At 54.4% G+C, this 24,228-nt stretch overlaps 10 protein-coding genes across 10 annotated transcripts; 4 read left to right on the top strand and 6 right to left on the bottom strand.

The window, feature by feature from the left end:
* Nucleotides 1–510: 510 nt before the first annotated feature.
* On the top strand, nt 511–2,154 carry PG985_015662 (uncharacterized protein; the record flags this gene model as incomplete). The annotated part of the gene is made up of 1 exon (XM_066835428.1): nt 511–2,154. One exon carries the CDS (start codon nt 511–513, stop codon nt 2,152–2,154), a length of 1,644 nt encoding a protein of 547 aa, XP_066676631.1.
* A 382-nt stretch (nt 2,155–2,536) lies between these two features.
* On the top strand, nt 2,537–3,705 carry PG985_015661 (uncharacterized protein; the record flags this gene model as incomplete). Its single annotated transcript, XM_066835427.1, has 2 exons — nt 2,537–3,602; nt 3,656–3,705. 2 exons carry the CDS (start codon nt 2,537–2,539, stop codon nt 3,703–3,705), a joined length of 1,116 nt encoding a protein of 371 aa, XP_066676630.1.
* A 2,362-nt stretch (nt 3,706–6,067) lies between these two features.
* PG985_015660 (uncharacterized protein) lies at nt 6,068–7,401 on the top strand (the record flags this gene model as incomplete). The annotated part of the gene is made up of 4 exons (XM_066835426.1): nt 6,068–6,217; nt 6,279–6,383; nt 6,448–6,839; nt 6,915–7,401. 4 exons carry the CDS (start codon nt 6,068–6,070, stop codon nt 7,399–7,401), a joined length of 1,134 nt encoding a protein of 377 aa, XP_066676629.1.
* A 305-nt stretch (nt 7,402–7,706) lies between these two features.
* Nucleotides 7,707–8,759, top strand: PG985_015659 (uncharacterized protein; the record flags this gene model as incomplete). Its single annotated transcript, XM_066835425.1, has 3 exons — nt 7,707–7,772; nt 7,814–8,641; nt 8,727–8,759. 3 exons carry the CDS (start codon nt 7,707–7,709, stop codon nt 8,757–8,759), a joined length of 927 nt encoding a protein of 308 aa, XP_066676628.1.
* A 1,591-nt stretch (nt 8,760–10,350) lies between these two features.
* On the bottom strand, nt 10,351–11,366 carry PG985_015658 (uncharacterized protein; the record flags this gene model as incomplete). The annotated part of the gene is made up of 4 exons (XM_066835424.1): nt 10,351–10,427; nt 10,511–10,607; nt 10,667–11,133; nt 11,315–11,366. 4 exons carry the CDS (start codon nt 11,364–11,366, stop codon nt 10,351–10,353), a joined length of 693 nt encoding a protein of 230 aa, XP_066676627.1.
* Nucleotides 11,367–12,039: 673 nt separating this feature from the next.
* On the bottom strand, nt 12,040–14,713 carry PG985_015657 (uncharacterized protein; the record flags this gene model as incomplete). Its single annotated transcript, XM_066835423.1, has 7 exons — nt 12,040–12,199; nt 12,603–13,500; nt 13,554–13,820; nt 13,874–14,016; nt 14,092–14,257; nt 14,317–14,455; nt 14,513–14,713. 7 exons carry the CDS (start codon nt 14,711–14,713, stop codon nt 12,040–12,042), a joined length of 1,974 nt encoding a protein of 657 aa, XP_066676626.1.
* Nucleotides 14,714–16,213: 1,500 nt separating this feature from the next.
* On the bottom strand, nt 16,214–17,909 carry PG985_015656 (uncharacterized protein; the record flags this gene model as incomplete). The annotated part of the gene is made up of 2 exons (XM_066835422.1): nt 16,214–16,792; nt 17,253–17,909. 2 exons carry the CDS (start codon nt 17,907–17,909, stop codon nt 16,214–16,216), a joined length of 1,236 nt encoding a protein of 411 aa, XP_066676625.1.
* A 291-nt stretch (nt 17,910–18,200) lies between these two features.
* Nucleotides 18,201–18,460, bottom strand: PG985_015655 (uncharacterized protein; the record flags this gene model as incomplete). The annotated part of the gene is made up of 2 exons (XM_066835421.1): nt 18,201–18,287; nt 18,332–18,460. 2 exons carry the CDS (start codon nt 18,458–18,460, stop codon nt 18,201–18,203), a joined length of 216 nt encoding a protein of 71 aa, XP_066676624.1.
* Nucleotides 18,461–19,536: 1,076 nt separating this feature from the next.
* Nucleotides 19,537–21,534, bottom strand: PG985_015654 (kinase-like protein; the record flags this gene model as incomplete). The annotated part of the gene is made up of 1 exon (XM_066835420.1): nt 19,537–21,534. The coding sequence occupies one exon, from the start codon at nt 21,532–21,534 to the stop codon at nt 19,537–19,539; it is 1,998 nt and encodes a 665-aa protein (XP_066676623.1).
* A 1,694-nt stretch (nt 21,535–23,228) lies between these two features.
* Nucleotides 23,229–23,990, bottom strand: PG985_015653 (mitochondrial import inner membrane translocase subunit TIM23; the record flags this gene model as incomplete). The annotated part of the gene is made up of 2 exons (XM_066835419.1): nt 23,229–23,285; nt 23,340–23,990. 2 exons carry the CDS (start codon nt 23,988–23,990, stop codon nt 23,229–23,231), a joined length of 708 nt encoding a protein of 235 aa, XP_066676622.1.
* Between the last annotated feature and the right edge of the window lie 238 nt (nt 23,991–24,228).

Below are 24,228 nucleotides of genomic sequence, written 5' to 3'. Positions count from 1 at the left end.
GCACTGTCCAGGCAAGTGGCATTGGCCATTTAGTATGAAGAGCCAGCATCATAGATTATTATGCCCACTCCAACCAAATACTACACCCAACAGCAGCCCGGCACAATAAATACTATGACTTCTGCAGCCTGAAATACCGGGAGTATAACAGCAGAGATCAACAACTGAGGCTTGGCGGGCATTAGAAGATCGAGCAATACACTTCTTAGTTGTGGGGAGCCCTTTCCGGCGCTATCTCATCTTTTCTTATTCGGGCTTCCCCCCTGAAATATCCATGACGTAGGAGGCTCCCGCTTCTCACGATGCAGTGCACATATGTTCCAGACTATATATATTTCTTTCGTTACACTGATCAAGCTTCTTAATGGTTGTCTTCTAATATTAATTCTCACACTGCGCGAAAGAGCTGGAACATACTCGAGCTTTCATGTTAACACCCTTCGTATGTTTTCTATTTTTCGAAAAGTATCCAAAACACTACCTGTATTCCATATAAAACAGCAGTACAGGATGGCCAAACACGAGCGGTCGGTTTCTCAAGAGAATGTGCTCAAGCACCCTTCCACCAAACGGGCCAAGGAGATTGACGGGCCAGACAACCCCTGGGACGAGCTCCTGGAGCGCATGGAGAAGAGGGTGGACGCGTCAGCCACCAAGCCGCGTAATGTCCTTCACTGGTTCAGGAGTAAGGACCTGCGCGCCGAAGACAACCGCGCTCTGCACGCGGCGTCGCTCAAGGCCAAAGAAGGCAGCGGCGCGCTGCTGACGTGCTTCCTGTTCTCGCCGCAGGACATTGAGTGGCACGGGGCCAGCACGGCGCGGACGAACTTCATGCTCGAGGGCCTGCGCGTCTTGCAGGGGCAGATGGAGGAGCTGAACATACCGTTCCTGCCGCTGGTGGCAGAGGAGAGGAAGGATAAGGGGCCGACGATCTTGGAGACTCTCAAGAAACATGACGTCTCACACCTTTACGCCAACATCGAACTCGAGGTTGACGAGCTGCGGCGAGACCTGGACTTGTTCGATAGGCTGGAGGAGGCCAAGGAGGACGTAGATACGCAGTTCGTCCTGCACCATGACCAGACGGTGATCCTGCCGCGAGCGTTGACGACTGGCGCGGGAGGCCCGATGAAAGTCTTCACGCCCTACCACAAAGCCTGGCTGGCCGAGGTCGCGGACGACCCTTCGCTCATCGATACGTTGCCCGCGCCCCAGGCGAACGACAAATCGGTCAAGTTGTCGAAACACAAGGATCTCTTCGGCCAGTCACTGCCCGAGCCGCCCGAGTCCAGACACTACGCATCCGACGAAGAGCGAAAGCGCATCCAGAAGCTGTGGCCCGCCGGCCACGCCGCGGGCATGAAGCGCCTGGGTGAGTTCTTCGACAAGAAGATCAGCACGTACGCGAGCAACCGCTCGACCCCCGCGGCCGACAACTCCAGCCGGCTATCGGCCTACTTCTCGTCCGGCATGATCTCGGTGCGGGAGGTCCTGGACGCAGGGCGGAAGCAGCTGAACGACGGCAGCGCCGATTTCTCGCAATCGGGCAGCGACGCCGGGCTGGCGGCGTGGGTGCGCGAGCTCGTGTTCCGCGAGTTCTACCGGCACATGATGGCGGTGACGCCGCACAACAGCCTGAACCTGCCGCAGAACCTCAAGTACGACTTCATCGAGTGGGAGGACGACGTGGCCGGGTGGCAGAAGTGGTGCGAGGGCACGACGGGCGTGCCCTTTGTCGACGCGGGCATGCGGCAGCTCAACAGCGAGGCCTACATGCACAACCGGCTGCGCATGAACACATCGAGCTACCTGCGCACCAACCTGCTGATCGACTACCGCCGGGGCGAGCGCTACTTCGCCGAGCGCCTAGTCGACTGGGACCTCTGCAACAACACGCAGGGCTGGGAGCCCAGCTACACCGTCTTCAACCCCGTCGCCCAGGCCGAGAAGTGCGACCCCCAGGGCGACTTCATCCGGCGCTGGGTGCCTGAGCTGCGCGGGGTCGAGGGCAAGGCCGTGTTCGACCCCTTCCACCGGCTGAGCAAGGAGGAGTTCGCGAAGCTGGGCTACCCCGAGCCGCACGTAGACTTCCAGGAGAGCAAGGCGCGGTGCGTCGAGCGATACAAGCAGGACATGGCGGATGCTGAGCCCTGAAGAGGAGGATACATAGTTTACTCGTAAGGCGTATTTATTTGTCCTCTCTTATTCTACTAATCTTAATTGCAAATATATCAGCTTGAGGATGGTTATCGGATCAGCCGTGATACCAAGCATGTTAGAAAGAGCCACCATATTAGCCTACCATAAAAGTGTTTGAAGTGCAACCCTGCTGATGTCACAATGTCGAATGGTGTCGAACGGTTGGAGCTGTAAGTTGCCTGCCCCGCCCGCTTGGCCAAAGATACTCCAAATAGCCATCGATCATGTGCCATGCATTTATCTACTTGCACCAACAACAAGCCGAACACTTACCACTTAATTGACATTTCGAAGCATCCAGTTCACACAAAAGGAAATGTAGGCTTGCTCGAAAACCATGGCGTCTCAAGCTGCACGGCTGCGACGCTTCAAAGCCGCCATGGAGAAGGTCTACGGTAACTTCGACGATATCGCAAACTGGACTGTCCCGCCTCAGTCCGGGAACGCTGGCCATCGAGGTCGATACTTGTGGACGGACGCGTTCGGGGTCGTCAACTTTGTGTCCCTGCGACATGCGACGGGCGAGGAGCGGTACCTGGAGGCGGCCGCGCGGCTGGTGCAGGCCGTTCACGACACACTAGGAAGGACGCGGGATGGGTCTTCGCAGCTGCCGGGCGCCTCGGACGCGGAGCCGCTGAAGGGAGGTCTCCGCATCGGCAAGGTCGACGAGGCCGGTCCCGACGGCGACGGGCAGTATCATCACTACCTGACCCTCTGGATGTTCGCCCTGAGCTGCCTGGCAGTAGCCTCCGAAGACGTCCGGTACAACGATCTCGCCATCCAGCTGGCAAAGGCCATCCACCCGCGATTCGTGGTGCACAAGAACGGCGGCATTGGAGAGCTGTCTATGGTCTGGAAGATATCTTGTGACATGGGCCGTCCTCTTTCCCGCTCCAAGGGCCATCTGGATGATGTGACGGGGTATGCGGTCTTCGAGCGCCTGGATAGCGTGGCCCGCTGGTTCGGGCAGAAAGACGAGCAGCCGCTCCAGGCGGAGATCGAGCAGTACTGGAACATGATGACGCGGTCCCGGCCTCTCAAGTCGTCGACCGACATGCTGGACCTGGGCATGAGCCTCTGGGTAGCCCAGTTCCACAGCCGGCGGGGCGACGACGATCTGCTGCGAGAACTGGGCGCGCACGGGCACGGCATCGCTCGGAGGGTTTTCGTCGAGCAGAGAAACGGGCCGTATTCTATACTGCACAAAAGCGCCGGCAGGCGACTGGCGTTCCGCGAGCTGGGGGCCTGCCTGGGCATCAAATGCTATGCCAAGGATGCCGATGATCTGGTGGCCAGTGCCGATACGCTCGTCGAGTTTTGGGAGGACCATGTCGAGGAGTCGACGCCGGAGGACCTGGTGGCCATCACTCAGGTCATGTTGGCAGCCGCCCTGATACCCGGAGGTGAGATCGCCGATCGTGTTATACAATGCGTGCTTAGACTAACCCCGGCCCAGCTTTTGATCTGTCCGGCCCTGATGGGCGACAGTTGGAAAACTCCTCCTGAGGATTTCCCATGGCCTCGGGATTGGGAAGAACCCCGTTACACACGTAATTGGGTTTGAAGTTGATCACGCGAGGTTGTATTCGTTATGGGGCAGCATCGGCACTGTTGAGGTCTTGTTGAGCCCTTGCGGCGCCGATTATGTAGGTTTGAGACACAAGCTACAGTGTACGAGTCAGCGGAACTATACAGCTCCTCTGTGCGAGAACGTCATGGCGTGGACGGCAAAACTCCGCCACGGGTACCAAGCAACACTACAGATGTCATCAGAGGGAGCGCTATGTGAGATAGCTGTCAGCAAGCACCTGGTTAAACAGAGTATGTATGTGTGAGCTTCCTTGGCTTCGTCACGATAAGGGTGACTTCATCGTGGAACATCTGGAACTCTATTTCGAGATGCTGCCATGAATGCCATTATGGGTACATGGCAGCCACACTATGATCGCCATCTGGCCGGGCGTGGCATGGACCCCAAGGCATCGAAAAAGGCGGACTTTCCCGCCGGGGCTTCACGGCATCCAGCAAGCAGGACCCGAACTCCCCTCGGGAGCCGCGTTGGCTAAAACGGGACCTCCCCTGTAGAATATCTCTCCCGACATATGACCGACCCGACGTTGCAGCAGTTGCAACGTGGGCGGCAGAAAGTTTGAGGAAATTTTCTTCCTTGGCTGCCGTCGCTCAGGGTACATGAATAAGCAAATAACCGTGCGTGTTTTAACGGGAAACAACTGGGCTATTGTTCGTCATCCACGTTGAGGTTGCCCGGTACAGGTGGCATTTGTCTGCATTCCGTATAAGATATCATCTCTCATACCGCCTGACAGCACCGAATAAGGAGATACGACCTGTCAGTGGACAGAAAAACAAATTATCTGCCGAGCTGTCAACTAGGAAAAGGAAATACGATATGTCAAAACCGACATGAAGTGAGAAAAGGTCCAGCGAATCCACTGCTCTTGCAGCGGCGACTTGGCAAGAAGTGCGGGACGGAGTCTAGAGCCATCTAGCATGATAGGACAGAGCAGGTCAGCTTCCGTATCCATAGGGGCGAACCAATATCAGGGATCTTCCTCAGCAGCCAGTCAGCAGTCTTTATGCACTAGAGGGGCGGGCTGGGTGAGACTGCCAGGGTTATCAACACGACAGGCATGTCTTTGGTCTACAGGATAGAGTGCGTGATAGAGTGCGTATGCAAGATCGGATTTCGATGCCAGGAACAGAAGCGACACCCAAGGGACAGGCCAAATGCGTCGACGACCCCACTCCAAGCAAGCACCCAAAAATTGAAGCAAAGCCACCGAACCCCGCCGGGCCCAAGATCTCTGCCCCCGGTTTTCCCATTTAGGCCCTATCAAAAAGCCCTGAAGAGACCCGTACCCCAGATGGGATCCCTCTCGCTTGTTGATTTGTTCGCTTCTTTCGCGGCATCACCCCCAACGGTCCTTTGAGACGTGGACTCTCCATTCTGACTTGTTCCCTCAGCCGCTGGACAGGCTGGCCGGAGGCCCATCTTCCTTGATCCCTGTCGGCAGCGCCAGGGCTAGGGAGCCAACCACATGCGATACTCCTGTCAACTTACATGCCATTCCCTGCCTCGACTGTCAACTTGTCAACGTTGTCAACCACTGATAGCTCTGCAACCTTACGTGAATATGCGATCGGATTTCTCCTGTGGATACTACGACTCTGCACTGTCTGGATTCCCTGCTACTACTTACCTACTACCCAGCCGTGCGGGTTTACAGTTCGCTTCTTTTTTGTCCCCAAGCTGTGGCACCTTCGCTTTCTCTGGCTTCGTGATGCCCGGAGAAGCCCAATCTGCTTGTTAGCCCACAGAGATTCGGGTGGCGCCCTTGTCAACCTGAGCTTGGCGCAGGCCCGTCTCTGCTAGAGCTGATGCCTCGACGCCAATTGGCCGAGTCGGTCCAGGAAGAGATGGTGATGGCGTGGTTGACCCAAGATATTGAAGCATGTTGGGAAGAAGAACCGAAGCTAATGAGCGGCCGCGTTATTTACTCAACCCATGTGCGTGATAAGCCACTTGCATGGTATGGTGACCTGGGTGATGCTTCTGGATGGACCGGATCTACCCCAGATGATGCTCCCTTCTCCTCTTTTCCTGGTGGGCTACCAATGTATATCACAAACGAACCCTCCCGTCATATCCCCTCCGCCTTGCTTGCCGTGCTGGAGCCCTGTGGACCTTATGTGACTCGACCTCGCCTGCCTCTCGACAACCCTGGCCTTCGCCTTCGGGCACATTGCCTTCCGCATCCAAGTAGAAAGGAAAAGGTTTCCCCCTCGAGTCCGTCCTATGGCTCCCCGAAGCCCAGCATCACTTACACGCTAGCAAGTCGAAGCTATCATGGCGCCCGACGACCGAAGTGCTGAATTGTATGCCTCCACGATATTCGGTCTGACCATTGCCACGGTCAGCGTGGCTCTTCGCTGCTATGTCCGCCTTTGCATGTTGAAGATATTCTCCTGGGAGGATTATCTGGCCGTCGTCAGCCTGGTGCGCCCTCCCACCTATATAATAAGCCTGGCCTTGTCGACTAACTAACTGACCAATCCAGATTTTCTTCGGAGGCTACGGGAGCTGTGTCTTCTTATCTATCCAATATGGCGCCGGCAGGCATCTGGAAAATGTTCCGGTCGAGTGGTTGCCGAGTGCTTTGAAGGTGCGTCCTGTCCACCCAACGAATCTCTATGCCCAAGAAATTCGAACTGACCAAGTTAAACCAGTTTCGTTGGCTGGGTGAATGGCTCTACGTCGTGACATCCATCTTGGTCAAGATTACGGTTTCGATTCTGCTCCTACGCATCTGCTCCAAGCGTTGGCACAAAGCAGTCATCTACACCACTCTAGCCGTGGTCGTCGTCTGGAACACGATATACACCTTCCTGGCGGCCTTCCAGTGCGTACCGGTGCAGCACTTTTGGGAGAAGCTGAGCGATCCTACCGGAGGCACGTGTCTGAGCGAGGAAATCATCACGGGGACAACCTACGCAGCTGCCGGTATTAACTGTCTAGCCGATTGGATATTGGGATTGCTTCCCATCGCTCTGGTATGGAGCCTCGAGTTGAACAGACGGACCAAAGCCTCCATCGCTGGAATCCTCGCGCTTGGCATCATGTAAGTCCCAGCATCTCCAGGTCTGGGCTTGAGTAGAGGCATATGCTAACCATTTTGTTTGTTTCGCGACAATAGCGCATCGGCAGCCACCATTGTTCGCATCCCCTATGTCTGGCAACTCACCCATGACAGCGACTTCCTGTACGTGTTTGTCGACTTCACTACTTGGAGCACCACCGAGCTTGCCATGGGTCTCGCGGCATCCTCCATTGCCACGCTGCGGCCCCTGTTCAAGCGGGTCCTCGGCGGCACTTCTGGCACCGGGTCTCGTAGGTCCCGGGGCCGGGACAGGCGATTCGGGGCGGCGACCCCCAAGCGCGCCTCGACCAGGTTCTCTGGGATCAAGGGCTTGGTGATCCACCGTCGCGACGAGATCTCCATGGGGACGCCCATGCCCATCACCCCGACCACCGCGGTATATACCACGCGCCGAAATTCGGTGTCGTCGGCGACGGTCGACGTGGAGAGATATGCTATCGCGCCCTGGGAAAGGGGCTCCGGTCACGAGGACTGGAAGGTACGGTCAGGGGGGAGCCCCGTCTCGGTTCGTGGAGGGGTATAAATTGGGGGTCCTTTGTCAATAAGAATTGAAACATTTATTTAGTGCTTCACTGAGCAGAATCTTAGGAAGCTACATGACACATAACAGATTAACTTGGACAAATACTTGGTTCCTACCAAACGCAAACCAGTCGTTTTGTGGAAACTGCGTAACATGGCTTTTGACGAGCTTAAGCCCCATGATGTTTCTCAGCAATTTTCGTCGATTCGCAATGCGATTACACAAGTTGCTGTTCCTGTTAATGTACTGCCTATGAAGTACACATGCCTTGACTTCTCCTTTCGTGAAACTTATACATATTTGCCATGGACGAGACTAGAGAGGAGGTATCGGGATGGTTCAGGTTCCCCCCTGAAGTTAGAAACATGATCGTAAGTACCATTTTCGACAGGTTGAATCCCCTTTCCTATAGTATCGAGAATTGCTGAGTCCTCGGGGCTCGGAGTTTTTCCTGTGGCCGCCGGAGTTTCCGGAGTTTGACCCCGAAAGTGATCTCGATTCTGAAAGTGAGCTCGACTCCGAGAGTGAGCTGGAGCCCCAAAGTGTGCCCGAGTCCGAAAGCGTACCTCCTCTTTGGAGCACAATACCCCTGGCCGTATCCATCATGCGCATGAGCAGGCGCGTCTACGCAGAGGCCGTCGGCATCCTGTACGGAGAGAACACCCTGTACATCTGCCGCTCGCCCAACAGCATCAAGGGCCTCCTCGAGGCCATCGGCCCCCGGAACGCCGGCCTGATCCGCCGCGTCGCCGTCGGCTGGGACTACTTCCACTTCCCTACGCCTGCCGGCCCAGTCGCGGACGACGACCGCATGAAGTACTACGGCGGCATCCACTCCTGGCACTGGAGTTACGCCTTGGATCCCAGCCCCGTCGCTCTCCTCGCGGAAGAGGGCTGCTGCGCCAGCCTGACCGAGCTCGAATTCCGTGAGGTCGCGCGCGTGATATCCAAGGACGCCCTGAAGCGCATCCCGGGCGGCGAGACCGACGACGAGATCGCGAGCGCCGTATGGAGTTGTTCGCATGCCGACTCGGGGTGGGTGTCCGAGAAGCACACAGAGGCGGGCTGGACCAGGCAGGTGGCGGAGGCGTTTCCGGTGCTCGAGCCGCGGCTCCGGGCTGATTTTCCGCGCCTGCGGACCGTGAGGCTGGAGCACCTGAAGAACGGCGATGAGGGGAGCGAGGAGAGGGAGCGTGCGTATCGGCAAGGCCGCCTCACTTGGGAGGTGGAGATGGAGGGGGTGATGCGGAGGGCGGGTTGGGGCTTGGCGAGGAAGGGGGGAGGGAGAGGGGGAGCTGGGACGGCGATTTATACGCGTTTTGCAGTTTTACTTGAAGGACGATGTAACTACCTATTAGGCGAGGGACTAGAAAGAAGAGGTGTCGGAAACACAACTGTCTGCAAAGTTTATGACGTTGGATCTGAGAATGAGCAAGAATGAGCAACAGTGATAGGCTTGCATGGATAACACTTGATTAACTGAAGACCATGGCTATGTATATACGTAATGCAGACCTGGAAATAGGACTGGCTGCCTACCACGGTTCCCTAAAGGCCAATAAACGCCCAGCATCTAAACGTACCTGGTAGTTGGCCCCCACCATGAAGAAGCACATGCCTTGCTTGCACATATAAATTGCCCTTCCACCCCTTCATCTTTACGACTTGTTTCTTGCCAACAACGCAGTCAGAGTTACCACAGATAATTGCAAATTGCATGCAAAGTCTGGAGCGCGGCCTATCGATTTTTACACATCAAAGCAAAGTTACCACGGTAAATTTGATCAGTGATGACAAGCACATAACCTACGGTTTGCAGAAGCGTCGTCGTCTTGCAACAGAATAGCACACGAAATGTGTTGAACGTCTGAGATCACGAAGAAAGGTATGAATTAATGACGAAGCCGAGACAAATCAAAACATGTATTCCCATCAATTGACTTCCTCGATTTATCTTCTACTTTGACATAGGTACCCATCTGCAACCCCGCCTACGTGGATACAAGGAAGAGAGGAGCATCGTGATGATGCTGAGCGCAATGCTCCAGAAGATGGAATATGGAAGATGGTGTATGAAGTACGGAGGATGGAGAATGGAGAATGGAAGATGGAAGATGGCAATCTGGATCGATCAGAGGAACGGGCTTTATAGCTCGAGGAGAGCCGTCTGTTGGCTCTGCTTGGGGAGGAAGCCCAAGAGAAAGTGCCTTGTTTTTTCTGTTGAGCCTTCTCTTGCCTACAAATTCTCATAGATGGCGATGGGAAATCGTCGTGGTTTACTAATACCGCCTGCGCTGCTCTCGATGGTTTGAGCAGGACCCAAGGGTCGACGTGTCAGCTAGAAGGGATCGAGACTGGAAAGTGCCCTTTCGGAAACAAGTCCTGTATTGTTTGCAGAATCTCATAGACAGCGATGGGAAAGTACCATAGTTTACTAATACTGCCTGCGCTGCTCTCGGTAGTCTGGGCAGGTCCTAGGGTCGACTGTGCCAGCTAGAGAGGAAGGAGAAAGTGCTTCGTTGGAAACAGGTCCCTTATTGCCTACTTCCTACCTCCAAAGCAAAATCCTGGGCTCAATCGCACTCATGTCTCTTTCTACACCGCGAACCGCGCAAAAGTCTGAGCGCATGTTTACTTACGGCGCAAAGAAGTAGCAATAGCGATCAGCTTGCATCAACACAGTTGATTAACGGAAGAGCCTAACTATGTACATGATGCAGCTCCTTCCCTGAACACTCGCTGTAATGCAAGGCGACGGCATGCATCCCAAGGCCGAGCCGTCCGAAACCCCAGATCACAGCCCGTTCTGTCAGGAGAAAAGCATGCTAAACGACCACAATATGCACCATATTCTGCCTGGAACATACACGTTTCTCGTCGCATAAACAAACGTTCCTCCGTGGCTCTCAACGCACCCTGGCCAAGGGGGGTGATGTACCTACCTGTATTCTAGCAGGTCATGAGACGAGGTCCGGGGTTGGTGTAGCTGGTAGGAACCGGATAGTATAACTGGAAGAGAATACCGGCTAGAGAACAGGCAAGCACAACAGAGTGTCAGTACATGGTCACCCGCGATACATCAAAAGGAAGTAGCGAAGAGAGAACTTACGATCAGTAGCCTTGTATGCGCCGGGGAAGGCGACGCCCGAGGGGGTCACCGTGCCGGTACCGCCCGTGACGTGAAGCTGGGCACATCCGATGTAGAACTACACCAATAATTCCCCATGTCAGCAAAGATCCACCCCCTTCTCGTGAATGAACGTACCTGTGCACCCCCCACCGACCCGGCGCTGTGCAGCGCAATATGCTCCGCCCGCAGCAGGTAATACCCATCAGGCAGACACCTGGGGATCTGGACGCTGACCTCCTTCTTGCCGGCCGAGGGCCAAGTGATCTGCCCGCCGGCGAAGCTGGGCCCGTCCTGGTAGATCTTGAACCAGACGTTGCCCGAGCCGTCGAAGGACTCGGCCGTGGCGCCCGAGGGGGCTTTCGCCATATAGAACTGCAAGGGGCCCGGGTGGCCGATGTCGCTGTCGACGCGGAACCCGACCGTGTCGCCCGCCTTGACGGCCTTGGTGCCGGCCCCCTGCGACCCGGAGCCCGCCGTGTAGCAGCGCAGCTGGGCGTCGTTGACGTTCTCCACGGGGCCGTGGGAGTACTTGTTGGTTGTCTCGCGCACAAAGGACCAGTCGGCCTCGGTCTTGCCGTTGTAGATGAGGCCGGGGAAGGTGTCTTATACGAAAAGGGGTTCAACGTTAGTTAAAGTAACCCTGAGGCCAAGCCATGCCAAACAGCCGCTCATTCCGTCATTTCGATGGCGCCACCCCTTTTTTGTTTCCACTCACGGCATTAGTAGTCATCTCTCTGACTCTATCTATGCTAGGAGGGGATGGGGTTCTGATTGATTACGTACAGTGGGCATTGGCCGCGGCCGCGAGGAAACCGAGGGCTATGATTGCCTTCATGATGTTCAAGGGAGTGTACGCTTAGGTCGAGCGCTCAACGTTAGGTGGTGAACAGAAGAATACCGGGTCAAAGCCAGTGCTGCAGGTGCTGATGCGAGACAAAATCACTTCAGGTAGGGATCTTCGCGGAGCTGGACATCTTTATAGATAACACATGCTTCCTTTTTACTAGGAAATATCGCCCAGACCAGACAGCAGCCAGCCTCCGTGCTCGAAGGAGTATATCAGTCGGCGGCAGTTGTGTCTGCCTCCATAGCGTATTTGGAGGCAGACGAGCAGACGGAGACAGAATAGAAGAGTCCATCCCAAGTGGTGGAAAACCCAATGGGGCTCAGGTCACCTCGTACAGGTATAGCAACTTGGCGCCCTTGGGGAAACTGGGGCGGCTACCCAATGTAGGAGACACAAGATATCTTGGCCATGTGCCATCCTGCTTGGGAACGGAGCCAAGACCGAATAGTACGGAACAGGAAAGAGTTGAAGATAATGCACCTATCAGCGGGAAGCGCTAAGTAAAGACATCCAATAGAGCATGCCAATTCCCCAAATTGGGAGGAACGTGCAAATTCCGAGATGGAAGGGTGTTCTTGAAACATTTCGTTTCGATTATGGTTTATACATAAACATCATAGATTGCCATCTATCTTGAACCCTCATGTACTTACCTAAACAACTATGCAATGGTGCAGTTGGCCAACCCAGCCTGGAAGTTATCCGACTGCTTGACGAACTGCGGCAAATAGTCCTGCGTCGTGTAGTTGGAGCTGATGTAGTAGGTGACATCGCCGCTGCTGTAGTCCGAGCCAAGGATGGCCAACACGTCGTTCTCGATGCTGCAATTACCGTTAGCATCGTGTGACTCGATTCGAGGGAAAGAAAAAGAAGGGAAAAGAAAGATAACGTGCAAGATAACCCATGTTATTTGGATCATGAAAGGAAAACAAGCAGGAAAGGACAGTGAGAATAAAAAATCCAAACAACAAAAAAGCTCCGGCCGCCCTGCGTCAGGATCGAACCGTACGAAAAACACTCCCGGAACACGAGCCTTGGGCATTTTCTCTAACCAACCAACTGGACCAAAGCACCCAGCTGGCTGGCTGATAGAGATAAGCTCAGTTTGAAGATATGAACCAACCCCTCCATCAATGCTCCCCTTAGGTTGTACCCAAGGTACCTCTGCGTGCTACGCAGTACCATCATACGAAGTAGGTACGAAAAGAATGGATTGTTACTCACAAGTCGACAAAAACCACATCGGCGGTATCGGTGCAGCCTTCTGCGCCAAAGCCGGCCGCCCCCTGGAAGTAGTCGGGGATGCTGTAGCTGGGGATTCGGCTGTGCGCCGTATCATCGCCGTCGGTCCCAAAGTCGTCCGACGTGGTGTATCCGGGCACCAGGTCGACCACCTGGCGCCTGGTGACAGCGCCAAAGGCGCGTTCATGGCTGCTCGACTCATCCTCGTCTCTGCTCATGAGAGGCGCGACGATGGGGTCGACGCAGATGTCGCGCTCGACGCGCATGGACCCGATGTTGCGCTTCTGGCTGGCGCCGGCCTTGTTCAGCTTGTCGAGGAGAGTGGCCGCTTTGCTGCAGTGCACTTCGGGGACGTAGAGCAAGGCGTCGCGGAACGGCGACACGATGAAGAAATCGTCGTAGGTGAAGGGGCCCTTGTGCATATCGAACCGGATCCCACCAGTGTTGGAGATGACATAGCGCGGGATATCCTTCCTCGTCTCGTTGACGACGACTTCGGCCATTGCTTGCGACAGCAAGGGGAAGATGTTATCGGGGCTATCGAACGGTGCGCACGACATGCAATAGTCCTTGGGGGTGCAGCCATACACCTCGGCCAAATTCAGCTGGGTGCGGTATTTGGTGATTTCGGCGGTGGTGGCAAGACCGCTGCTGTTGTCAAACTTCTTATCGTCTTGCTTGCCTACTGCGTGGAACTCAAAGGTGGCACGGTTCCAATCCAAGTATCTCCGCGAGTATAAAAATGAGGAGGTAGAGTTGGTAGTGGCCTTGCGAGTAGGATTTGGGACACCTCGGGGGTTGGGTGAGATACCGGCCCAGGCACTGTTGCTTTTGCTGAAGCCGCTCATGGAAACCCAGCCTAGAGTCTCACAGTATCGACCTGCAACATCGTTACGAATTTTGTCCATTTCACGGGGCAGAACAAAGACGTACCTGACTCGAGAGCAGTGCTACTATCGTCCAAAACTGCAAAGTCGCGAATGTGGGTATGTCCGCCGAAGATCTGAATCGGAGTGCGCGGGTGAGCTTGGCGGATGGCGTCATGGATGACTTCAAAAGTGCCGCCCATAGACGACCTGACAGCGTTGTGCCCGAGTAGCAAGAACATATCGACCGGCTCCGTCGAGTTGACGGCTTGCTTGAACCAATCCTGGGTGACCATCTCCTTGGCCTTGGTGATCTTGGTGACGTTTGTGTTTCCTACAAGCTTTAGTCCCCTGATCCAGCTGGTCGTGATGTAAGTAAGAACTAACCAGTGAAGTCGAAGAGAACGCCAAAGGCCATGATGCGAAGGCCATGCTGCGTTGTGAAGTATTTGTACTGCTTGCCAATATACTCGAATTCATTGGTACTAGGGTTAAAAATCTGGACATTAGAAGTCAAGTATTTGTCACCCCTATATGATGCGTTAGCACGCGGCTCTCTATTCTAATGATTGCAGCAATTCCTCTCAGCTGGAGCTGTCACTCACCATAGCTTGGCTATCCCGTCGAAGGTCTGATAGGCTACCTCGGCAAGGTAGAGCTCGTGGTTGCCGATGGTCAAGAGATCATAGTTGAGCCTCTCAAATACCTTCATGGAGATCTCGGCGTCAGGAGTGGTGGCGTCGGATAACCCGTTTCCATCGTGAAGATCACCTGTCTCAAGTCAGATTTGCTGGTTCATCGGATTTGGGGCTTGGGATAGTTTGACTGACCGGTATCGACTAAGAGCAAGTCCACGCCCATGTTATCGGCCTGTTGCTTTAGATGATTTGTAAACGAGACTACATCGCCCCAGTCGGCGCCATAGTTTCCCTCCTTCAGATGGCCCTCCAGCCACCCGTGCGTATCCGTCTGTACAAATCGTTAGCCGTTCTGACTTTCTTCGTTGGAATTTTGCTCAGAGCGTACCGTGTGAAGGAAGTTGACCTGACCCCATTCCAAAGCTCGAGTAGGGCCGTACGTCGCATTGGGCGCACCGGGTTGAATCCTCTTGACGTGACGGACGTGCTCAACGTGGCTGGTCGGACCGTAGCAGCCACCACAGGCGAGGCAGCTTGGCACACCAACCGCCGCCAAACCCAAGAACAAAAGACTGCCGAAGTGCCTCATATCGTCCGTTTCAGTGCGCTAAGGGACGGTACGGAAGAGCGGACGGAAGTAGGCAGCCCGAATGTAAATTGGTATGCCAGAGAGAAAAAAAAAGATCGGATGAACAGGATGGATCGGAGAGGGCCAAGCATTGCCAGGAAAGCTTAATATTTAAAGTAAAAGATCGTGTCTTCCCCTCCTGTCCTGCAGCAGCTGAGCGCCATTCCCGCCTCGCCCTAGAATCCTTGGAAAACATGCCCATAGTAGGATATGCAGGCTGTTCCTGCAGCTGAGGGCTATGGTTGTATCCCGACCAAATCTGACTCTTTGCCAGCCAGTAAGACGTGAGAAATCATGACTTGTCCCCGCAAACCGCCGGGCAACAGCATGGCAAACCTCAAATGGCAAATTTCCCGACTCGGGGCTTGGGGCAGCAGAAACCTCTCGAAGATAAGCAACGCAGCACGTGTTGGAGACGGGATTGGCTGGCGCTTCCATAAAGAGCAGGTCGCTGCAACCCCACATTGGCGAGACCAAGGGGGTCCATTGTCACCGTTAGTGTTATCGCTATATCCGCTATAGCCGGAGAAGTTAGTCACCAACGTTTGGAACATTTCAACAACGCCCATATCAACTTTCACTGCTCAAATACCACCCACTATTCAGTTTCAACTTCGCACAGAAAGGATACAGACAGTGATGGTTGCATTGATGTCCTATGCGACCAGGGAGAAGGAAACTATGCTAGTGTAACCCCCTCGCCCGTGTGCTGGGACAAACGCAGTAACAACTAAGGAAAAAGGAAAGAAAACGCAACGCAAGATTCTGATGTGTCCGTATCGCCGATTGACGAGTGACGTATGACGGTGCGTCTACCCTCGGCCATCAACAGACCAAGGGCTATCACTACTCCCATGTTGGGAACATAGCAGCGAGGAGACTCGCTGCTAATGTGATTGACGACCTTGTCACTCCGGCCAGGAGACAGAATACAGTGAAAGGAAATCGAATGAAATACAACGCAGAGGGGTGTTCATCTTGTGGGCCACCGAAGTATAACCATTCCAACCATTTTTCCATCGTCCTCCGAATGCTCGCATGCGTTCCAGTGGGTCGAACTTCGGGGTTCGACTTGTAGGCGTATGAAAGGATCCTGTGATGCTGACATGTTAGATGGTTTCATTAAACCTTCATATAGTGATTATCACTTACGAAAGACAGACTGTCATGAAAGGATGGATGGCGTTCTCCTTCAGGCCACGGCAATGATCAAAACCTTCCTTAGGGTATCTGTGATTGTTAGCATCATTCTGTCTAGACATAATGACAGTCTTCACTCACCATACGCAGAAGAAAGAAAGGAAAATATCGCAATGAAGCGTGAACATCGCCGAAAGATGTGATGCCGAGAAACCGTAAAACCAGGAGCAGAAACCGTGAGATTGTGGAGAGTCTGTTCATCTGGAGTCAGAAATGCAGTTATCTTATGTATGTCAGGTCACTCACCAAAGTGCAGGGCCTCTATTCCTCAAGGCGGACTGCATAGAAGACGCCACTGGTGGTGACATACCAGCGGATCGGGATGTTGTCCAGAGTGTAGCGGTTGCGCAGGATCCAGTTGCCGTCAAGCTCACGGCAGAAGTACATGCGCGAAGGATCGTCATCTGCGGGCTTGAAATCCTGTGGCTCAAGAGCACCCTGATCATGGGCGGACTGCAGCTGTTCAGCCTGGGTCTCGCCGACAGTCTTGCCAACGCCCATGATATCAGGCAGCGCACCGGGAGGAATCAAACCAGGGGCACCATTACCTATGAAAACAGGACCCTGGCCGCCGACAGGAACAGCCATGCCCGGACCACCAGCTGGCATGCCTCCAGGCATCATGGCAGGCTGGGCCATAATGGGTTGACCAGAAGGACCAGGTGTGCCCTGGGCGAAGAAAGGCTGACCTGCAGCACCACCAATGGGCTGAACGGCGTGACCTGTCTGAACAATCGTAGGCTGGGACGGGTGGCCCATACCAACAACCGTGGGCTGAGACATGTGACCCATGCCGCCAGGGCCGATGGCAAAAGGAGCAGTTGAGACACCGGGGGCGACCTGTTCAAGCAAGTATCAGATTAGCATATGTTGCGTCTCAAAATAGTGAGCATGATCAAGAAGTTAGTCACAGCAGCAATGAGGTGATGATGACCTGCAATTATTAGATGAACTAGTGAGATGAAGGTGGGGGTCAAGTGATAAGTTGGTCCGAATGGATATGGGATGAAATGGGGAGAGGTGGGATGAATCGAATAAGCCAACAACATCAGCTCGTTTGGTCACATATTTGCACATGTGAGAAAAAATTTGTGCGACGAGTTGAGGGGGTGCGACGAGTTTGGGGACTGGAGGTATAAGTGCAGTGACGTGAGAGTGAGCAATAACTTGCATGGACGGGAACAAAGTGGCCATGAGAGCAGCCAGCGACCTGGTGCACCATCTGGGGACCTCCCATCTGGACCGAACAAGCACAAGCGGCAGAGTGATTAAAACCAGGCATGCCAGGGCTGATGGTTACAACGCGCTGGCCAGCGTCGGAGCGAGGGTGGTAGACGTGGGGGATGGGACCGTAGGTGGTGTCAGGAACAGGTGGCTGAAAGTGCTGGCCCGTGTTGGGCATATGACCAGTGTTGTAGTTTTCAGCCATGTCGCCGATAAAGAACGAAGGGATTCTGAATGATGGGTTTCTTACAAAGGAAGAGAAGTAATGAGTGTTGGTGAAAAAAGGTTGACCGCCGACACCAAAGTGGTTGTTGTGATGCAGGTTGTGGTTGGGGAGGAAGGTTGTGTTGGAGAAGGATGGATCGGCGAAACGGTGGTGCCCTGGGAGGTTATTATAAGAGACAGGAATTGTTAAAGTGGGGCTCGAGTGAGGGTGAATACAATTCTGCTGGCCTGGAATCTGGTGAATACTAGCCTGCTGTCCGAACGAAGGGTTGATGCCGTTGACCCGGAGGCCCTCGGGAGTGTTGGTCACTTGGTGGTTGAAGCCGGGTCCGGCGTGCTGGAGGCCGGAGCTACCGCCCTCTCCGGTCTGCTGCTGGGCCGGCTGGGCCGGCGACCATCGGGCTGGCTGGCCGTCCTGGGGCTTCGGAGCCGGCTGTTTGACCGGGATCTCGTTCTCGACGGTGGCCTTCATGCCCTTCTTCTCGGAGGGTTGCGATCCGGCACCCATGGCGAAGGAAAGATGATGATATCGGCGTAGGGGATGGACTTGGTGTAGAAGAATGTATGATGTCTCGTCTGGAGATCGTCTGATATCGAAAAAAGGCAAGAAAAGAGGACGAGATCCGACGAATTGGTGGGATGTGTAAGGTAAGGGTGTGGGGATGAAGGGCAGGTGAGCAAGGGGATCAAAATACAGCAGGTGGCCCACTGGGGTTTTGTTGGACTCCCTGAACGCGACAAGGTGATAAGAGGATAATCAAAGCCTGTTCGAATTATTGGATACACCTATTCCACTGATCTATGCCGCCTTCTGGAGCAAATCTACGAAACAACCACAAGCAAGGCACACACGATCGTCGCCCCACAAACTGCATATGCCAGTAGCCTGGGCTATGGCAGTAAAGCTGAAGAAAAAACGTTGTAACTTACACGATGGCCAATGGTAGGCACCCATTCCCGCTTCTCGGCATCCCATACGTACTGGAAGAGCCTCCGTCGTCGTGCTGGAGGATCATCCTCAAGAGTGATGTCCTTGACGGGCCAGCAAGGGAGACACATTGCAACTGAGTAATCTGATAATCTTTTCTTGGCTCTGGTTCTTTCTCGTCAAAGATGGCGGCTTCGGGAGTATGAGTTTTGCGAATGGAAGTTGATGGAGTTGAGGAAGTTAAGGTTGAGAATTGCTAGATGACGACGCGTTGTTCAGGTTGTTGTCTGGTCAGGCAGCAGCAATCAAGGTAGCAGTTGCCAAACGTGGGACTGAACACAAATAGCAAGCCTGAGTTGAAATAACTCCGTCTTCCAGACCCAATCCTTTTCTACGAGGCCAAAAGTCCTTAATAATTGAACACAAGCCATCGCCAGACCCCAAAATCATCCAGTGGGATCGGTTATTTCCACCCATCTTCGGCGCGGGAGTCACGGGAAACAAACCTCGTGATCTTCAGTACTCAAGTCACATTACGGCCAGGCGACTTATTTGTTGATATCGATCAGTGTGCCGGATTCTCCGCCCCAACGCATAAGAAGTGCAACCGGCCTTTTCTGAGCGGCTCGGCCGAGAAACCCGACAAAACCCAAGCCCTCAACATCTTCGTCCAGGAGCATATTGAGTTCCCTAACAGTTTCCGGGTTGCGTCAATACGTCTCATTGAGCCTCCTCCAACGAGAATCTGCTGGTGATACTGGTGGCAACATCGGTGATGATACCGATAGTCCCGACTTGGAGATTGACATGTTCAGCAATGTTCTTGCCAATATGAGACCTAATGACCCCTCAGATCTTCGTGGTATACACATCTTGCATTGAAATTGGACGAAGTAGACCGAGTGGTTGGAATTTGCTCTTGAAAGACGCATGTATCATTTCCATGTAAACTACGAACGCTACCAGTCACCACATATAATCTTATGGTTTGCCTGCCTACCTACATGTAGAGCGCTATCCGCTTCTCTTTACCTTCGTCTTTAGCCATGACTATCCGTCTAGCTCACCACCCCAGACAACTCAACAGGAAGAAAGGGGTAAGACGATATGTAAGCACATATGCCATAATAGGAAATCAGAGAGTTGGATCTTCAATGCTAAAATCCGGACATCAAGGAAGCCAATGGAACTGCCACTGCCCGCTAGCTTACGGCTTTGAATCATCCGTCATGTTGGTGGTCGTGGTGGAGGAGGAGGAGGAGGAGGAAGTGGAGGCTGCCATTCCCGACTCCTCGTCTTTTTTATCATCAGCGCCGCTGCCGACGTAGTGGCGGAACGCCGCGATGAGCTTCTCCAGCCAGATCAAATTGTCCCTCGGCATGCCACGGCCGCGCCGACCGACGTGCGGTCCCAGCTTGTCGACCAGCTCCCGTACGATGAGCACCCAGCCCGTGGCCGGTGGCCGACGCTGCTGCTGCTGCTGTTGATCAGTGTTGTCTTGGTCACCGATACCACCCCGGTCGCGAGGGGTACCACCACCAGACGAGCCCGGCTCGCTCGACGACGTCATCATGAAGCAAGCCGCCACGAACTTACCCATGTCTTCAGCATCCAGATACGGGTCCGCGTACGAACCGTCCTTGACCCGGCGCTCGCTCTCCGCCTCCACGATGGGCTCCATCACCTCCCAGCTCAGGCCCGTCTCCGGCGCGTTGGCGCGGGCGTCGAATAAAAGCTCCAGGGGCAGATTCTTCTCCGCCGCCGAACACTCCCAGATGCGGCCGCGGTGCGGGCCATCCCCCTTCCGGGCCTCGATGGCGAATTGGCTTTGTGACTTGGGCAGGTACCCGTACCACAGCTCATCGGGCAAGGTCCAGCTGAATTCCCAGTCCAGGACTGCCTTGACAGCTGTTTCCAGGTCACCGGCGTCCGTCTTCTGCACGAGGGCGTTATTGTTGTGGAGGTCGCGGTGGGCCAGGTATGTTCGCGCAGGAGTAGGAAGGGCATGGGAGGATCCATAGGTGGACTCCAGGTAGTCGACGAGCTGATCGAGACTCCTCCACATGGCGTGGAGACGGCGGCTGTCCTTGAATTCAGGTCGGTGGCCGGGGTGGCTACGCGTATGATTGATGACGCTGCTAAAGTTACCACTGCCATCGTTTCCTCCGTCGTCCTTTTGCTGGGATGTGTCCGCGTTGATTTCCTCCAATGAGGACCTCGACCAGTGCAAGGCGCCTTCTTCGACCTCCGTAAGGGCAGGATCAGTCCGGTGAAGACAGGTGCCGTCTTCGCGGTGCCAAGTGGTCATATGCTCCCAGAGCCGTAAGAGAGCCCGGATCAGTTCAAATGCATTCTTAAAGGGCCCGGGTGGGTGGCAGACCCAAGTCGGACAACTTTCGAATAGGGGCATGCATAGAGGCCCGACCGAATACCGGCGGTTCCCAATGGTTTGATCTAGATAGAGGCTTCCGATGTTCTCGAAAGCGACGTTGCGCAGGCTCCGGGTGTAACCGGCTATCTCATCGCCCAGTTTCAGCCACGCGTCGCGGCGGTTAGAGGGTAGGCGGCCGTAGTCCAGCAGTTGGTCTCGGTAGTCGTCAATGGTACAACTGCCCGTAATGCGTTCGTAGATGATCCAGTCGAGGCCTAGCGTGTTTTGGCCAGAGGTGTCGTAGTAGTAGACTTGAGGGACCGGGATGCCCTGGTCTTGGGCAAAGCAGATCGAAGCGACTTCGCTTTCGACCTTGAAGAACGGCAGGATGGGTTTGGAGACTCGTAGAAGGAGTTGCGGCAGGTCTGCGCCGAGGGCGCAATCCTGGCACTGTGCGCATCCATCTTTGAGCAAGTCGAGAGCGTACAGCTTGTTGTACCAGCCGCTAGAGAAGTAGGTGACACGACAGTTCTGGAAGCAAACAGGTAGAAGGCCTCGGGCAACGCAATCTGCGAGCATGCCAGAGATGTCATCGGAGGAAAGGCGATCATTCGACTGTTCATTCTTCATCTGCCATCCCACTGAGCCCCCGAGATCCCTTAGATCCGGTTTGGAATCGGGAACATAGGAGACCCAGGCGGACTGCTGGGCCAGGGCGGCGGCCAAGGTGCGGGGAGCGGCTGGTTGGATTCGGTGTGGGAAGGACTGAGGAGTGGTGGGTTTGGCGAGCGGGTCTGCAGAAGCCGGGGGCCTCAGCGGCGACGGCATCGCCATGGTTGTGCAAATCTGCGATCTTCGGCGATAGATTAGATGATGCTGCTAGAGCAGCGACAGAGCAACAGTGAACGATGTCAGAGCTCGGCGAGGGATGAGATATCGTCAAAGTAGCAAGAAGCTGTCGCCGAGAATAGCGATTTGAAACAAGAAAAAAAAAGTTATTAAATCTTAGAAGGGCCCGGCGATGTGTGTTACTTACACAGTCACTTGACTCCCCGTATGGTTCACACCCACGGAGCATTCCTATCACCATGAATAAGACTGACAGGTCGGGCAATAGATGGACAATGATGAGGCTCCAAATGTAACGTCTTGCCCATTATGCACTGCATCCTCCATGAGGTGGATGTTGTTCCACAGTGGCTGACCATGGAATGAGCCCCTTTTGGAAGACCCGGCCGTCGGCAAAGGTAACAAGAACAAAGGCCACACCAAGAGTCAGACCCGGAGCTACAAGCACACATTGGCCATTGTAGAACTTCCCATCGACACCATCATGGTCCGCGTGTCTAACAGCAACGAGGTAGTTTGAGCCACTCTCTTTTCTCTCGCGTCTTCTTAAGGGGGCTAGCAACATCAGGGGTGCCGATAGTGTTTCCAGGGGCGCCATCCGGCTCCGTTCAAGAGGTAGTAGACCCCCTGAAAGGCCGGTATCAAGAGAACCATGTCTATTACAGAGCCACGGTTGGGGCCCTGGTAGCCACCAAGGCCACGATCATGTTTCACTGAGGAGGTTGTAAAAGGCTGGAAGGTAGATAAGGTCTGCAAGATGGGTGCTGACCATTGTAGTCCAACGAAGTCTGAGCACGTCCTTGAGCAGCAGCAAGTGTTGGTGATTGACGAACAGGGGTCCGAGGGCCAGTAATAGGGGGATTCTGTTGAGTCTGTGAACCTGGTGATAGAGAGTGAGTGGTGCGAGTAAGTGATCGATCGACTGGCAATATTCGAGGCCTGGGGACAACGGAACGACACCCTGTAGGAGAACATACATCGTTGCTGATGCGGTTTTCCAGTTGCCACTTGCTCAGCTATGCCGCTGTGAGTTCTTCCTTGTTCGTTGCTGTAAGTAGTTGCCCTTTGCTACTTACCTAGCTATCTCGTTGTTGTCAACGACTCCGTTGCCTGATCGCCAAAGACCATTTTCACGCAGAAGGACATCTTGGGCCTTACTCTGCCAGTACTGTAGATTTGGTAGATTTTGGTTTGAATAGATTGTACGGCTATTCTACCGTTACTTCGTGCGTTCGTAAATATCCAGCCTGATCTCCTATGGAGGTAAGTGGACGGACTGCAAGCACGACCAGGGATGGTTGCGACAAAGAATATCAGGAAGCAGGAGTGGTTCGAAATCGTAGTAAAATCGATTGCCATCCATCCACCCCGAATGCTGACTAGAACGCCTACCACTCCGAAACCCACTACCGTGGATTGTAATCTATGCGTTTTGCCCATCTAATATACAACAACGTCCAGCCAGAGGGGAGAAGTATTTAATCCATCGCTATGCGACCACCATGGAATGACACCGAGGAGGGTGATCCTCTATCATCGATGTCGTACTGATTATATCGTAGGGGCGGGCCTTTGGTGTGCCAGCCTTTGTATCGTACATACATTATTTAGCATTTGGGAGCCGCAGGCTATGCGGCAGATCCTACTTGGCCTAGAAGAAGCCAATGCTAAGGAGGGACCTATAGATGGCGTTCGTGCTGCTCGTCGACCCCAGTGAAGAAGACTCGCGTTGTCACCTGGAATGTGTTAGTTTTGCGCGGGAATAGGCCGTCCGGAAGAGAGAAACTTACAGCCCAGGCACCAGCTACGGAACCGACCACTGCGCCCGAGATCATCATGGGTCGCAGTCCCTTTGTGCTCTTGAAGAGCATGCCACTCAATGCGCCAGCTGCCACGGTGTTTGCGGAGTCATGTTTGCCCCTGAAATAGCCAATGCCGGAGTTGAAGCAGTTGTATGTGATGGCGACGACACCGGCTGAGTTTCCGAGGAAAGGACCCCGGCGCGTGACGGCGTTGAGAACCGAGTTGAGGCGCAGCTTGGGGGGCTGGCCGGCTGATCGCCGCAGGCCCTCCTGCAGACCCCAAGCTCCTCCTAATGACAGCGCAGTCAAGTATGTGATACCGGTTCCGTAGCAGAGATCGTCACTAAAGCCCCTAGAGGGAATGGCCGTCTGCGCACCAGGTAGATCTGTCAAAGCCGAGTCTTCCAAGGTCAAGTACTCTAAGCTTTCCTGGTTAAGGCCGGCGAGGGGGTGTAGTAAGGAGGGGTCGGCGAAGGCAGAGCTCTTCAGGAAGGAGTCCACGCCGTCCGCTTCCGTCGGGTTGAAAGGTGGCGGGGTGAAGGTAGTCGTCGGCGCCTTGTCGGCGGATGTGGGCGACGAGGACGGCTGCTGTTCGGTCGACGAGGACTTGCGTCCGGTGAAGAGGTCCCAGAAAGACATTGCGACTGAGTAACAAAGTAAAACGAGAAAACTACAGAGTAGAGAAAATAACACGAAACTGCCAATCAGGAGTTTGTTGGTTGGGTCCGGCCGGGTGGGTTGCTGGTCAGAGGATCGTGTGATGACGATGTCGCATCTACTGTCTGCCCGGGCACCGAGAGAGGTTTGAAGTAATTGACTGACTGAACAAAAAAATTGCTAGAGGCCGACGCCGCGACTGGGCGGGCAGATGCTAGCG

Source organism: Apiospora marii (assembly GCF_038362585.1).
Source record: "Apiospora marii strain CBS 49790 chromosome Unknown utg000013l_segment0_segment0, whole genome shotgun sequence".
Lineage (NCBI taxonomy): Eukaryota > Fungi > Ascomycota > Sordariomycetes > Amphisphaeriales > Apiosporaceae > Apiospora > Apiospora marii.
This window is presented reverse-complemented; position numbering and strand designations above follow the sequence as displayed.